Here is a 16,455-nt window from a genome sequence, read left to right on the forward strand (position 1 = left end):
GCATTAGGAAAGTGTTCCTAATGTTTTGTTCACTCAGTGTATACAGTGCATTAGGAAAGTGTTCCTAATGTTTTATACACTCAGTGTATACAGTGCATTAGGAAAGTGTTCCTAATGTTTTGTTCACTCAGTGTATACAGTGCATTAGGAAAGTGTTCCTAATGTTTTGTTCACTCAGTGTATACAGTGCATTAGGAAAGTGTTCCTAATGTTTTGTTCACTCAGTGTATACAGTGCATTAGGAAAGTGTTCCTAATGTTTTGTTCACTCAGTGTATACAGTGCATTAGGAACGTGTTCCTAATGTTTTGTTCACTCAGTTTAGCTCCAGTGCATCCTGTTTTCATTGATGACATTTTTTATTTAACATGTATTATAACTAGGCAAGTCAGTTAAGAACAAATTCTTATTTTACAATGACGGCCTACCCCGGCCAAACCCTCCACTAATCCAGATGACACTGGGCCAATTGTGCGCCGCCCTATGGGACTCCCAATCAGTGTCCAGTTGTGATACAGCCCGGGAACTAACCAGGGTCTGTAGTGACACCACCAGCATTGAGATGCAGTGCCTTGTTTCTACAACGTGATTGGCGTCCACCCATTTCCTTCCTCACTGTTCTTTTCATTCCATTCTGTAAAATGTGCAAAACATACAGTTCCAACTGAAGCACCTGATCATCAATAGAAAAAGCCTGTTGTTTTTTAACACAGTGGCCACAGCTTATCACCCAGGTATGTCCTGGTTCAGTAGGCTACGACATGTTGTTGAAATGTTGAACCTTCTTACCACAGCCTGCTTCAAAACAAAATGGTACATAGTCACATAAGTAGATGGGGTGTTTGTTCAATTATTACATCTTTACAACAACACAAAAAAAATGAATGGAGCGAATTTGGAGCAGCAGTTTTATTCCCTGTGAGCACGGAGCGATTTTAAGTGGGGGAAAGGATGTTAAGTGCTGGAGCGATGTGCAAAGACCGCTCAGTGAGCGATGAGTGGGATTTCCAACTGCTCAACTCCACTCATATACTCTGGTGTGTGTGTGTACCTGCATCAGTCAGTGGAAGGGGACACGCACACCTAAAGACCCTGTTAGATCAGAGTATAGACACTACAGTGCAATTAATCCCTATGAGGTGTGTGTGTGTACGGGGGGTGGGGGAATCTACCTCTACAGGGTGACCTATCTACAGGGTGACGTTGTAACATCCCTACCCTAGAGTTCTGTTATAACACCCATACCCTAGAGTTCTGTTATAACACCCTAGCCCCCTAGAGTTCTGTTATAACACCCTAGCCCCCTAGAGTTCTGTTATAACACCCTAGCCCCCTAGAGTTCTGTTATAACACCCTAGCCCCCTAGAGTTCTGTTATAACACCCTAGCCCCCTAGAGTTCTGGTTTAATGCTCAAATAGGGTTGCAAAATTTTGTGAGCTCAATTCAAACTGCATGATGAGTGAGATCACAAATAGAATAGATAATAGACTGTGACAATGTCCTTACCCTCTGATCATGGCAAACGACTCGTCACTGGAGAAGTAGGAAGCCCCTGGAAGCACAGTCACCGTTTCTTTACCTGCACACACACGGGAAACGTCCACATATCTCATAAACATAGGAGTGTGTGTGTGTGTGTGTGTGTGTGTGTGTGTGTGTGTGTGTGTGTGTGTGTGTGTGTGTGTGTGTGTGTGTGTGTGTGTGTGTGTGTGTGTGTGTGTATATATAGATATCTTCCCTTACCGGCGTTGATGAGGTCAGCATCCACTTCGTCTTCTGTGGGGTAGGGGCCCTACATGAAACACACACATTCATCACGCAAAGATGTCACACACATTCATCACAGTAGTTTTGGATTCTGTTGGTCACTCAACCCCAGCATGATCTCACCACCTTTATTTTGACAGGGAGTCATGCTGAGACCAAGGTCTCTTTCACAGATCAGCCCTGTATAGACAACACACATCACTATACACATCAAACCTGGCCAACAGACACAATCAAAGAAAACTTATTAGAGGAGACATTTATTTTATCTCTTCAACAAAGGAACCGGCCCTGTTTCTCTATAGCCCGAGGGAGCTTTTGACACCACATCTCTTAACCTGAAACTCATAATTGGGGGGAACATTTTCACAAATGAGCATTAGCATATTTCTGCTTTCATTTCTCTGACAACAGAATTGATGAGAAAAAAAATGAATGGGAGAAAAAACGTCAGATGGTTGCAATCTCCACAATGTTTGTTAGGAACCCGGCATGTTTCAAACGTGAGTCCCAACACCTGTTGTCAACCAGGTTACTATGGTGTTACTATGACATAGATTCAAATGAGGGTTTTACCAATCCCAGAATGCCGTTCTCACTCTGCAGGTGGACAGTGATGTCTGGTTGGATGAAGTTGCTGGCCAGCATGGGGATGCCGATACCCAGGTTAGCTGACAGTGGTTCATGTTAAAGAACATACACTTTGAATACATTACAGACATACAATACCCTGATCTCATTCTAATTCTGCACTACAAATGCCAAAGCCTGGGTAAGCTAGTTTCTCAAAGATATTCATAGCGGCAAGTTTTTTTTAAACTATTAAGCTGTCTTTTGGTCAGATATCACAAGATCAATGACGATTGGTTCGATGGAGTCCCACTTCATGTTCAAGAATACCATACATCCCATCCTCAAACTCCAGGGCTGCTCTGCGAATGATCCGCTCTCGTAAAATGTCAGAGTCCTTCTTTGGTTTGGGCTTCTCTGCTAGGTCCTTCTGCACTGTGCGCCTCTGGAGAGTGTAGAGAAAGACAGTCAATTCATTCTTCTCTGCTTAGTACCAATTGATTACACAGACTTCCCTAATGGACTCTGATGGGTCTGGAAGGGATGAACTATAGAGGACTTCCTGTAATATTTGGACAAAGTTGATGATGTCAATCAGCACTCTCTCCCCCTCTAGTACCATTATGACTCAAACTAGTGACTGTGTTACTGTTTAAGTAGGGTTGCAGGAAGTCCAGTAACTTTACCAAAATTCCCATATTTTACAGAAATTCTGGGTGGAGAATTCCAGAATTCCTGCTTATTATGTCCTAGTTCCGGGAATCTTCCAACTGGGATTTCTGGAAAACCTTGGAATTTTGGGAAAGTTTGGGAAACTTTGCAACTTTAAGTATGAATCCATTGTGGTGTTTGGAGGCCCACCTCTATCCTCTTCTCGTAGCAGTCTCCCTTGATGATCCTGTGGATGTATATACTGGGGATGTGGATGTCCTCCTCAGAAAACGTCCCCACGTCCACCACCTCCTCCACCTACACAGAAGGACAGTGGGATGAAGCAAGAACAGTGTTGGTCAGTCCAAACACTGATCCTGCGGGGTTACTCCTCAATCTCTGTACCCACCCACTTTGATCCTTTCACATTTAGAAAATACAACGTTCACCAAATTATTTTAAACCTCACTCCTCCTCCCTGTCAACAGGGAGCAGGAACCACACTGTTAATTTCCCTATAGCTTTGACAACCACCAGGCCTGGTGAAAGTCGAGACCCGGGGAGAGGGCCTGATCCTGGGATCAGAGGGGATGGAAGGTGGGGAGGAGGTTCTGTCCATCACAAGGAGAAAACTGGTATTACATTACAAGCTCTGTTCCAATATCCCCTGTGTTCGCAGAAAGACTTGGAATGGTCCAAGTGTGGCCTAAGGAAGGGATGTTACAAGAATCATCCTCATCACCATCATCAGTAATCCATTAGTGTCAACCATCAGTGAATGACACTATGTGGAGCAAAACACAGAGATAGACACACCATTACTTCCTGTGTCACTTAGCAAGAAATCTAAACCCCACATAAGAGACGCTATTACAACTACCAAAGATAATAAACAAAGTTCATTAAAAAGCTTCAAAATTAAGCTGATTACTAAGCAACATTTTCAGAAAGCTTCCTGCTAAATCAATTCCTCCCAGAGTGAGTTCTGCCTGAGATAATATAGTCATGTATGATCACATTAACAGTAAAATAAATGCTTTTTTTTGTTTGTCGTCCCTTCTTCCCATCCTCCTGTGATGTGTTTGTTAAGGTACCCTAGCTGCCTATGAATAGCATGTGTGAGAAAACACCAAAGCTTTTTGCCGAAGAAGAACCTCACTAAGCTTAAGAGAGAGAAGACTCAAAACCTACAACCTGATTTTGGGCGGAATTACCTGGAAGGCTTAAATTAAAACTACCCAAGATTATTATTCCAACGCTATACAGTAAACGCTCTGGAAAACAACAGAAACCTGGAAACACCATCCAACCAGAAACTGAGAGAGTACTAGTCTGAAGCTATAGTTTATTTCCAAAAGCCAAGAAGAAAAATACATTATTTACTTTTTGGGGCGGCAGGTAGCCTAGTGGTTACAGCGTTGGACTAGTAACTGAAAGGTTGCAAGATCGAATCCCCGAGCTGACAAGGTCAAAATCTCTCGTTCTGCCCCTGAACAAGGCAGTTAAAAAAAGTTAAGAACAAGAATGTTCTAAATGGGTAAATATAAGGACTAAATGCTAAATAAATCTGCCAAGTTTGATACAACTTTAATTAGCACAGACGTGTCAAGTGAGAGGTGTCAAAGCCCTTTAGCCCAACAATGGCAGGAGAGTCGCACAGTCTACTCCAACCAAATGGAGAGGCCTTAGAAGCTGCCTCCTGCTATTCAGAGGTAATTAAAATTCAGTACCCTGTGTATGTAAAGAATGATAAGGCAAGAAAATATCACAAAATGTATCTCCTTATGGAAAAATCAAGAGACACTTTTTGCTGACTATTATAAAAATGGGAACGTCAACCACCTCATCTTCGACACAAACCATCCCCTGGCATGGCACAGTGCTATATTAGCACACTACCCCTCGGTTAAGAGAGGGGGTGTTAACGAGGTGTGGAAACTCAGGATACTAGACAACGAGGACTCTGAGTCAGCTAAAATACATCTCTATAAGTCTAGAATAGTAATGGTACAGGGCAACCACAAACAGTTTCAGCTGTACTTCCAACTAATCAAAGAATTAGCCCAGCAGGAGAAGCTCTCCCTTGAGAAAGATACCCCCACCCGAGTGGGTCAGACATCTTCATTATATAACCCCACAGACAAGCAACCCCAAGCGGAAAGTCAACCTCCCAGCACACAGTACTAGCTCCTCATTGAAATGAAGGACACATTAACCCAGCTGGAGGTACGGCAGGTGTAGCTGGTATAGCAGGTGATTATACTCCAGTCAGCATAAACCCAGACAACAGTCCAGCACAACACCCCCGTAACCAGACCCGGCCCCCGTAACCAGACCCGGAGAGCTGGAGGTGGAGAGAGACATATATGCAGTCTGGACTGTGGTGACACAACTTCAACAATATAAAAAGCAGGAGCAGGAGAAGAACAGAACACTAGAGGAGAGGATCAGACTGCTGGAGGAGTTGGTGAACGGGATGGCTTGTGACAGAGAACACCCCACTAGAGAGGTGTCAGAGAAGCCAGAAGAACAGCCCACCTCAACTCCAGACAAAACCAGACCCTGACCACGTCGACATCACCACGCCCCCCCCCCCCCCCCTCCCACACACACACACACACACACAAGACACTGACTGTACTCCTTATGGACACAAATGGGAAATATATAGGAGAAAATAAACTTTTTCCCAAACACAGTGCGTCTCTGGTGTCCAAACACCCAGCGCGCCCTAGACCTTCTGTCTGAGGACCAACTAGGTTCACCAAGCCACACAATAATACACACAGGCACAAACAACCTGAGAACACAACAGGTAAGGGTGGCCACAGCACTGAAGGGGGTGATTGAAAAAGCTTCTTCTGCTTTCCCCAATGCACAAGTGGTCCATTCTGCAACCACGAAGGAAACCATACAGCGGGAAAACACAAGTATTTCCCATGACTGTGCCTCAAAACCAAATGATTACCTGGCCCACCACTCCACCCTAGACTTGAACAGCCTCTTTGACCAGGTCCACCTATACATGGCAGCAGTGCCCACCTTCGCCCGGACTCTAAAGGACATCGCTCTCAAACGCAGCCCCAACACTTCACACAGGAGCAACAGATCAATGTAGACACCCCGCCCAGACCAGCAAGACACTCTCCCAGACCTGCAGGACCCACCCCCCCGAACCTACACATAGAGGACCCACATCCAGACCACAACACCACCAGCCACATACACACACCCCAAGTCAACCACACCCACACACCATTTAGGCCCCCACATATCAGACCTATTGCCCTCCTGACCACCCCATCCACCCCCGCAAAGAAGGCATAAAAACATGGAAGTCACACATATGCCCAGGCCGTGAGCAGGCAAACAGGCCCAACCCCCACTCTTACACTAGTCCAAGCCAATGGCATGTATCAGATGCTCAGCAGGCTCTGCTGACACTTACGGGCCTGAGGCCAAACCACACGACCAACAACATTGGACCCTTCATGGAACACAAAGCCTTCACTATCTCATCCTGGAATATCCAAGGCCTGAGGTCATTTGCCTTTTGCCTAAAGAGCAGGAACCTGGACTTCATCAAAGAATACAGAAATACAGACATTGTCATCCTACAAGAAACCTGGTATAGAGGAGAAGCACCCTCCGGTTGCCCTCTAGGTTACAGAGAGCTGGTAGTCCCATCCACCAACCTATCAGGTGTGAAACACGGAAGGGATTCAGGGGGTATGCTAATTTGGTATAGAGCAGACCTAACTTACTCCATTAAATTAATCAAAACAGGAACATTTTACATTTGGCTAGAAAATCTAAAGGAAATGATCTTAGCAGAGAGAGATGTCCTCCTGTATGCTACCTATATCCCCCACTAGAATATCCATACATACTAATGAAGACAGCTTCTCCATCCTGGAGGAGGAAATCAATCATTTCCAGGCCAGGGACATGTACTACTCTGTGGTGACCTAAATGCCAGAACTGGACAAGAACCTGACACCCTCAGCACACAGGGGGACAAACACCTGCCTGGAGGTGACAGCATTCCCTCCCCCATATGCCCCCATAGACACAACTATGACAACATAAACGGGTCACAACTCCTGCAGCTCTGTCGCACGCTGGGGATGTACATAGTCAATGGTAGGCTTCGAGGGGACTCCTATGGTAGGTACACCTATAGCTCATATCTTGGCAGTAGTACTGTAGACTACTTTATCACGGACCTCAACCCAGAGTCTCTCACAGTCAGCACACTGACACGCCTATCAGACCACAGCAAAATCACAGTCTACTTAAACAGAGCAATACTCAATCATGAGTCATCAAAGCCAAAGGGACTCAGTAAAATTAAGAAATGCTATAGATGGAAGGAATGTAGTTTGGAAACCTACCAAAAAAACAGTTCGGCAACAACAAATTAAATCCCTTTTAGACAACTTCCTGGACAAAACTTTCCACTGTAATAGTGAAGGTGTAAACTTGGCAGTAGAAAATATTAGCAGTATATTTGACCTCTCAGCTTCCCTATTAAATCTAAAAATATCTAATAGAAAACCAAAGAAAATGAACAATGACAAATGGTTTGATGAAGAATGCAAAAATCTAAGAAAGAAATTGAGAAACCTGTCCATACGCCTTCACTATGGTGAATCACTTAAACAATAGAGAAATACACTATGGAAAAAGAAGGAACAGCACGTCAGACATCAGCTCAATGTAATTGAAGAATCCATAGACTAACCACTTCTGGGAAAATTGGAAAACACTAAACAAACAACACAAAAGATTTATCTTTACAAAATGGAGATGCATGGGTAAAGCACTTCTCCAATCTTTTTGGCTCTACAACAAAAGAACATAAAAAACATACATGATCAAATACAAATCTTAGAATCAACTACTAAAGACTACCAGAACACACTGGATTCTCCAATTACCTTGAATAAACTACAGGACATAATGTAAACCCTCCAACCCAAAAAGGCCTGAGGTGTTGATGGTATCCTCAATGAAATAATCAAATATACAGACAACAAATTTCAATTGGCTATACTAAAACTCTTTAACATCATCCTTAGCTATGGCATCTTCCCCAATATTTGGAACCAAGGACGGATCACCCCAATAACGACCGTGTGATATGCGTTAACAGCAACCTTGGGAAAAACCTCTGAATCATCATTACCAGCAGACTCGTACATTTCCTCAGTGAAAACAACGTACTGACCAAATGTCAAATGGGCTTTTTACCAAATTATCGTACGAAAGATCACGTATTCAGCCTGCACACCCTAACTGACAAACAAACAAACCAAAACAAAGGCAAAGTGTTCTCATACTTTGTTGATTTCAAAAAAGCCTTCGACTCAATTTGGCATGAGGGCCTGCTATACAAATTGATGGAAAGTGGTGTTGGTAGAAAAACATAACATTATCAAATCTATATACACAAACAACAAGTGTGAGGTTAAAATTGGCACACAAAAAAACCACACCATTTTCTTCCCACAGGGCTGTGGGGTGAGACAGGGATGCAGCTTAAGCCCCACCCTCTAACATATATATCGACGAATTGGTGATGGTATAGCACCCTACTAGAATCTGAAGTCAAATGTCTACTGTTTGCTGATGATCTGGTGCTTCTGTCACCAACCAAGGAGGGCCTATAGCAGCACCTACAGTTGAAGTCAGAAGTTTACATTCACCTTTGCCAAATACATTTAAACTCAGTTTTCATAATTTCTGACATTTATTCCTAGTAACAATTCCCTGTTTTTTGTCAGTTAGGATCACCACTTTATTTGTGAAATGTCAGAATAATAGTAAAGCAAATTATTTATTTAAGCTTTTATTTCTTTCATCACATTCCCAGTGGGTCAGAAGTTTGCATACACTCAATTAGTATTTGGTAGCATAGCCTACAATTTTTTTAACTTGGATCCAAACGTTTCAGGTAGCCCTCCACAAGCTTCCCACAAGTTGGGTGAATTTTGGCCAATTCCCCCTGACAGATGTAACGGAGTCAGGTTTGTAGGCCTCCTTGCTTGCACACACTTTTTCAGTTCTGCCCACAAATGTTCTATAGGATTGAGGTCAGGGCTTTGTGATGGCCACTCCAATACCTTGACTTTGTTGTCCGTAAGCCATTTTGCCACAACTTTGGAGTATGCTTAGGGTCATTGTCCATTTGGAAGAACCATTTGCGACCAAGCTTTAACTTCCTGACTGATGTCTTGAGATGTTGCCTCAATATATCCACACAATTTTCCTTCCTCATGAAGCCATCTATTAAGTGAAGTGCACCAGCCCCTCCTGCAGCAAAGCACCCCCACAACATGATGCTGCCACTCCCGTGGTGCTGTTGTTCTGGGAATGATTTGCACTTTTCGCACCAAAGTACGCTCATCTCTAGGAGACAGAACGGGTCTCCTTCCTGTGCGGTATGACAGCTGTGTGGTCCCATCGTGTTTATACTTGCGTACTATTGTTTGTACAGATGAACACGGTAACTTCAGGCGTTTGGAAATTACTCCCAAGGATGAACCAGACTTGTGGAGGTCTACAATTTTTGAGGTCTTGGCTGATTTCATTTGATTTTCCCAAGATGTCAAGCAAAGAGTCCCTGAGTTTGAAGGTAGGCCTTGAAATACATCCACAGGTACATCTCCAAATTATCAAATGATGTCAATTAACCTATCAGAAGCTTCTAAAGCCATGACATCATTTTATGGAATTGTTCAAGCTGTTTAAAAGGCACTGTCAACTATGGTTTGTAAACTTCTGACCTGCTGAAATCGTGATACAGTGAATGATACGTGAAATTATCTGTCTGTAAATAATTTTTGAAAAAATTACTTGTGTCGTGCAGAAAGTGGATGTCCTAACCGACTTGCCAAAACTTGTTTGTTAACAATACATTTGTGGAGTGGTTAAAAAAACAAGTTTTAATGACTCCAACCTAAGTGTATGTAAACATCCGACTTCAACTGTATATCTTCTGCACAGATTCTGCCAGACCTGGATAATGATGTTCCAAAAAATGTCCAGTCACCAGGACCACAAATACAAATTCCATCTAGACACCGTTGCCCTAGAGCACACAAAAAACTATACATACCTTGGCCTAAACATTAGCATCACAGGTAACTTCCACAAAGCTGTGAATAATCTGAGAGACAAGGCAAGAAGGGCATTCTATGCCATCAAAAGGAACATCAAATTTGACATACCAAGTAGGATCTGGCAAAAAATACATGAATCAGTTACAGAACCCATTGCCCTTCATGGTTGGGAGGTCTGGGGTCCGCTCACCAACCAAAAATTCACAAAATGGGACAAACATCAAACTGAGACTCTGCATGCAGAATTCTGCAAAAAAAATCCTCTGTGTACAATGTAGAACACCAAATAATGCATGCAGAGCGGAATTAGGCCGATACCCGCTAATTATCAAAATTCGTTAAATTCTAAAACCGCCTAAAAGGAAGCGATTCCCAAACCTTCCATAAAGCCATCACCCACAGTAAGATTAACCTGGAGACGAGTCCCCTAAGCAAGCTGGTCCAGGACAGCAACACAATTAGACACAACCAAATAATGAAAACAAAAAGATAATTACTTGACACATTGGAAATAATTAACAAAAAAACAGAGCAGACTAGAATGCTATTTGGCCCTAAACAGAGAGTACACAGTGGCAGAATGCCTGACCACTGTGACTGACCCAAACTTAAGAAAAGCTTGGACTATGTACAGACTCAGTGAGCATAGCCTTGCTATTGAGAAAGGCCGCTGTAGACAGACCTGGCTCAAGAGATGACAGGCTATGTGCACACTGCCCATAAAATATGGTGGAAACTGAGCTGCACTTCCTAACTTCCTGCCCAATGTATGACCATATTAGAGACTCAAATTTCCCCCAGATTGCACAGATCCACAAAGACTTTGAAAACAAACCCGATTTTGATAAACTCCCATATCTACTGGGTGAAATACCACAGTGTGACATCACAGCAACAAGAATTGTGACCTGTTTGCCACAAGAAAAAGGGCAACCAGTGAAGAACAAAACACCATTGTAAATACAAACCATATTTATGCTTATTTATTTTCCCTTTTGTACTTTAACCATTTGTACATCGTTACAACACAGTATATATACACATATGACATTTGTAATGTCATTATTCTTTTGGAACTTCTGTGAGTGTAATGTTTACTGTTAATTGTTATTGTTTATTTCACTTTTGTATATTATCTACTTCACTTGCTTTGGTAATGTTAACATGCATTTCCCATGCCAATAAATCCCCTTGAATTGAATGGAATTGAGAGAGAGAGAGACATCAAGAGAATGCTAGAGAGAGGAAGAGGCACTCAGGGACTCTTCCAGGAGCAATAAGCTTTTATAATACGATACTGAAATCTTTCCTCCTCAGACTCAGAAGGGAGACACGTGAGAGAGAGGGAGCAGAAAGGGAGATAAAGAGAGAGAGAGAGGGCAAATCGACTTGCCGCGTCTTAAACCCAAAGCTCAGAGGACGAGGGGAACGATAAGAGATCTTCAAATCCATACAGGAAGGGTTACTACGTGTGACAACATAATTCCTGACCCTCTACATTGTCCACTCCAGTGTAAGAGTGTACAGTGAGTGTACAAAACATTACCGCCACCTTCCTAATATTGAGTTCAGCCGCCCCCTTTTGCCCTCAGAGCAGCCTCAAAGCAAAGCGTTCCACAGGGATACTGGCTCATGTTGCCTCCAATGTTTCCCACAGTTGTGTGAAGTTGGCTGGATGTTGTTTGGGTGGTGGACCATTCTTGATACACATAGGAAACTGTTGTCGTGTCTTTGGCTATGCTGGATTAAGTGATATGACATGCTATTCTATAAAATCCTTTCTCTGTAATTCATATTACCTGATTGAGCTAATCATGTCAATGTAATTAACTAGAAAGTCGGGGCACCACAAAATAATATTTCAAGAGCTGTTATCTTTCGAATAAACTCTTAAAGACCTAGTAATATATTACATCAATAGCAGTCAATATTAATCGTCACCTTAATTCAGTCTAATCTGAAAGTTGTAAATTCTTGGTTATGTTCACGAACCCTGGCTAACAAGTTGAATCAGCAATACAAAATTGGGTTTAATCCTTTATTTACTAAATACTTAACTTAATCACACAGAATTACATATACACAAAATGAATCATAGCTTGGAAAAGGAAAATGCTATAAATATTTACACTGAGCTGCGCTTCAATAGGTTGGTGGTAGATGGAAGGCCGTGTTGCCCAACAGAGTCCTTTGAAGAGTGTCTCTAGTGGTGAACAGGAAACATTGTAGTGTCGTCATTAGGTGGTAGGTGGGATACTCTGTCTGTCCTTTCCTAACCCATGTTTTTAGCTGCTGTTGCTAACTCAACGGCTAGGATGTCTCACTTCTTCAGTGAATAAGAGTTCAAAGTTCATACCATTCACAACCAAAGCTCACGCTGAGGTTGGCTTATTTCTATAGTTGACATGTTAGTCCTTTTCAACGTATGGACCGTTGTCCTCACAACAGGAGGTTACATTTTCGTCAAGGGCTTATATAGTGGGGGGAGAAGGGTGTGTTTTCATAGTTTTATAACCCATGTCTCTTCACAGTTGCAGGCCACTGATTGAGCAGAGCCCTAACCTTATGAAAACCCAAATCTCTCATTTGGAAGCTAAAATTACATTTAATCTTTTCACAAAAAATGTTATATTCAATCATTTAAATTGTACAACAATTCCATGTGAATCTGATAATGATAATGTGTAGACTTTCCACTGTACCGTTTATGTAATCTTATCCTTGATGAGAATGTCTCAGATGACAACCGAACTGACATCATATTCATTAAGTACCAACGCATATGTTCAACTGGTTGGATTATCAGAATATAGTTCATTTCCCCCCCACCTTCTGATGTTCTCTATGTTAACCAAGGGTTTTCAAATGTCACATCAGTAGGGTAGAGAGAGGAAAAAGGGGGGAGAGGTATTTATGACTGTCATAAACCTACCCCCAGGCCAGCGTCATGACACTGTTGAGTGTTAAAAACACAGCAGCGTTGCAGTTCTTTACACAAACTGGTGCACCTGGGCCTGGCACCTACTACTACTGCCCATTCACCCTCATACTACAGTGGCAAGAAAAAGTATGTGGAATTACCTGGTAATTACCCTTTGGAATTAGCTGGATTTCTGCATAAAATTGGTCATACCATTTTATCTGATCTTCATCTAGGTCACAACAATACACAGTCTGCTTAAACTAATAACACACAAACAATTATAGGTTTTCATGTCTCTATTCAACGTACTGCGTAAGCATTCAGTGTTGGTTGGAAAAAGTATGTGAACCCTTGGATTTAATAACTGGTTGACACTGGTTGTCGGGGCTGTGTTTCTGGACCTAAGGAAGGCTTTTGATACTGTTCATCGTGAGATTCTCATCACAAAATTGTCCAAGTTCAACTTTTCCCCTGACGCTTTGAGGTGGATGAAATCATACCTTGAAGGCAGAACTCAGTGTGTCAGAGTGAGCAATGAGCTGTCGCCCACTCGTAGCTATAATGTGGGCGTGCCCCAAGGGTCAATACTGGGGCCCCTCCTGTTCAGCCTGTACATTAATGATCTGCCTTCTGTCTGTACTGGGTCTGAAGTTCAAATGTATGCAGATGATACAGTGATATATGTGCATGCAAAGAGCAAACAACAAGCTGCACCAGAACTCACTACTGTAATGGTCCAGGTTACAAAGTGGCTCGGTGACTCGTGTTTGCATCTCAATGTGAAAAAAACTGTTTGCATGTTCTTCACAAAGAGGGAAACAGATGCTACTGAGCCAGATGTCTATGTGTCAGGGGGGAAGCTCCAGGTGTTATCTGATTTTAAGTACCTTGGCATCATACTTGATTCCAACCTCTTTTAAAAAGCATGTGAAAAAGGTCATTCAGATAACCAAATTCAACCTAGCTCATTTCCGATACGAAATTGTTTGACTACAGAGGCAGCAAAATTGTACTTCAAATCTATGATACTCTCCAACTTAATATACTGCTTGACTAGTTGGGCCCAAGCTTGCTGTACAACATTAAAACCTATTCAGTCTGTCTACAAACAGGCTCTCAAAGTGCTTGATAGGAAGCCCAATAGCCATCATCACTGTTACATCCTCAGAAAGCATGAGCTCCTGAGTTGGGAAAATCTTGTGCAATACACCGACGCATGTCTTGTATTCAAGATCCTAAATGGCCTGGCTCCCCCTCCACTCAGTATTTTTGTTAAACAGAAAACCCAAACATATGGCAGAGGATCCACAGGGTCTTCCATGAGAGGTGACTGTAATAGTTCCCTTAAGGATAAGCATCTTTAGTAAATCCGCTTTCTCTGTGAGAGCTTCCCATGTCTGGAATACACTGCCATCAGACACACATAACTGCACCACATATCACACTTTCACAAAATGTATGAATACATGGGTAAAGGTCAATCAGATTTGTGAACATAATCCTTAGCTGTGTATTGCCGCTTTACATGTCTGTTGTCTGTAGCTTGTGAGGTGTGAAAACACTGTTGCTTTTATAAATTTTGTCTTGCTGCTTTTTGTTCTATGTTGCTCTGTCTGTATGCTACATCTTGCTTGTTCTATGTTGCTCTGTAAGTATGCTATGTCTTGATTGTCCTATGTTGCTCTGCGTGTGCTCACTGCTCAATGATTGTCTATATTGTAATTGTTTTTAATAACCTGCCCAGGGACTGCGGTTGAAAATTAGCCGGCTGCCTAAAACCGTCACTTTTACTGAAACGTTGATTAATGTGCACTGTCCCTGTAAAAATAAAAAAAACTCAAACTCAAATGGCAGAAATAAACTCAACCAAACGTTTTCTGTAGTTGCGGATCAGACCTGCACAACAGTCAGGAGGAATTTTGGACCATTCATCTTTACAAAACTGTTTCAGTTCAGCAATATTCTTAGGATGTCTGGTGTGAACCGCACTCGAGGTCATGGCACAGCATTTTAAAATCGGTTGAGGTCAGGACTCTGACTGGGCCACTCCAGAAGGCGTATTTTCTTATGTTGAAGCCATTCTGTTGTTGATTTACTTATGTGTTTTGAGTTGTTGTCCTGTTGCATCACCCAACTTCTGTTGAGCTTCAATTGGCGGGCAGATAGCCTTACATTCTCCTGTAAAATGTCTTGATAAACTTGGGAATTCATTTTTCTGTCAATGATAGCAAGCTGTTCAGGCCCTGAAGCAGCCCCAAACCATGATGCTCCCTCCACCATACTTTACAGTTGGGATGAGGTTTTGATGTTGGTGTGCTGTGCCATTTTATTTCTTGACACATAGTGTTGTGTGTTCCTTCCAAACAACTCAACTTTAGTTTAATCAGTCCACAGAATATTTTGCCAGAAGCGCTGTGGAACATCCAGGTGTTTTTTTTTTGCAAACTTCAGACGTGCAGCAATGGGGGTTTTTGGGCAACAGTGGCTTCTTCCGTGGGGTCCTCCCATGAACACCATTCTTGTTTAGTGTTTTACGTATTTTAGACTCGTCAACAGAGATGGTCACATGTTCTAGAGATTTCTGTAAGACTTTAGCTGACACTCTGGGATTCTTATTAACCTCATTAACCCTGAACAGGCAGTTAACCCACTGTTCCTAGGCCATCATTGAAAATAAGAATTTGTTCTTAACTGTCTTGCCTAGTTAAATAAAAGGTAAAAAAAAAGAGCATTCACTGCTCTTGCAGTCATCTTTGCAGGACGGCCACTCCTAGGGAGAGTAGCAACGGTGTTGAAATTTCTCCATTTATGTACAATTTGTCTTACTGTGGACTGATTAACTTCAAGGCTTTTAGAGATTCTTTTGTAACCCTTTCCAGCTTTATGCAAGTCAACAATTCTAAATCTTAGGTCTTCTGAGATCTCTTTTGTTCGAGGCAAGGTTCACATCAGGCAATGCTTCTTATGAATAGCAAACTCAATATCGACAAGAAAAATACAATAATTAGTGTGTTATTAGTTTAAGTACACTGTGTTTGGATATTGTTGTGACTATTGACGTATGACTAATTTACGTAGAAATCCAGGTCATTCTAAAGGGTTCACATACTTTTTATTGCCACTGTATATCCATGTCTCAGGGCTTAAAAATCCTTCTTTAATCCGTCTCCTCCCCTTGATTGACACTGATTGAAGTGTATTCAACAAGTGACATCAATAAGGGATCATAGCTTTCACCAGGATTCACCTGGTCAGTCTGTATCATGGAAAGAGAAGGTGTCCTTAATGTTTTGTACAGTCAGTGTATATTTATTCCATCCACACTAGGGGGATAGGTAAGCATTTACAGACACATTGAGTCCCTCCTATCTCGGCTTCGTCTCCCTCAGCACTCTACAATGACAGACAGACGAGCCAATG

At 42.2% G+C, this 16,455-nt stretch overlaps 1 protein-coding gene across 1 annotated transcript in view; it reads right to left on the reverse strand.

Annotated features, from left to right (window-relative positions):
• LOC135513818 (succinyl-CoA:3-ketoacid coenzyme A transferase 1, mitochondrial-like) overlaps positions 1–16,455 on the reverse strand; it is a 111,095-nt gene that overhangs the window by 53,304 nt on the left and 41,336 nt on the right. The window contains exons 8-12 of the mRNA XM_064936766.1: positions 3,199–3,306; positions 2,668–2,782; positions 2,344–2,438; positions 1,744–1,792; positions 1,507–1,579 (exon numbers count right to left, since the gene is read on the reverse strand). Coding sequence (XP_064792838.1) covers positions 1,507–1,579; positions 1,744–1,792; positions 2,344–2,438; positions 2,668–2,782; positions 3,199–3,306 — 440 coding nt within the window. The remainder of the gene's footprint in view (positions 1–1,506; positions 1,580–1,743; positions 1,793–2,343; positions 2,439–2,667; positions 2,783–3,198; positions 3,307–16,455) is intronic.

Source organism: Oncorhynchus masou, chromosome 25, assembly GCF_036934945.1.
Source record: "Oncorhynchus masou masou isolate Uvic2021 chromosome 25, UVic_Omas_1.1, whole genome shotgun sequence".
NCBI classification, from domain to species: Eukaryota; Metazoa; Chordata; class Actinopteri; order Salmoniformes; family Salmonidae; genus Oncorhynchus; species Oncorhynchus masou.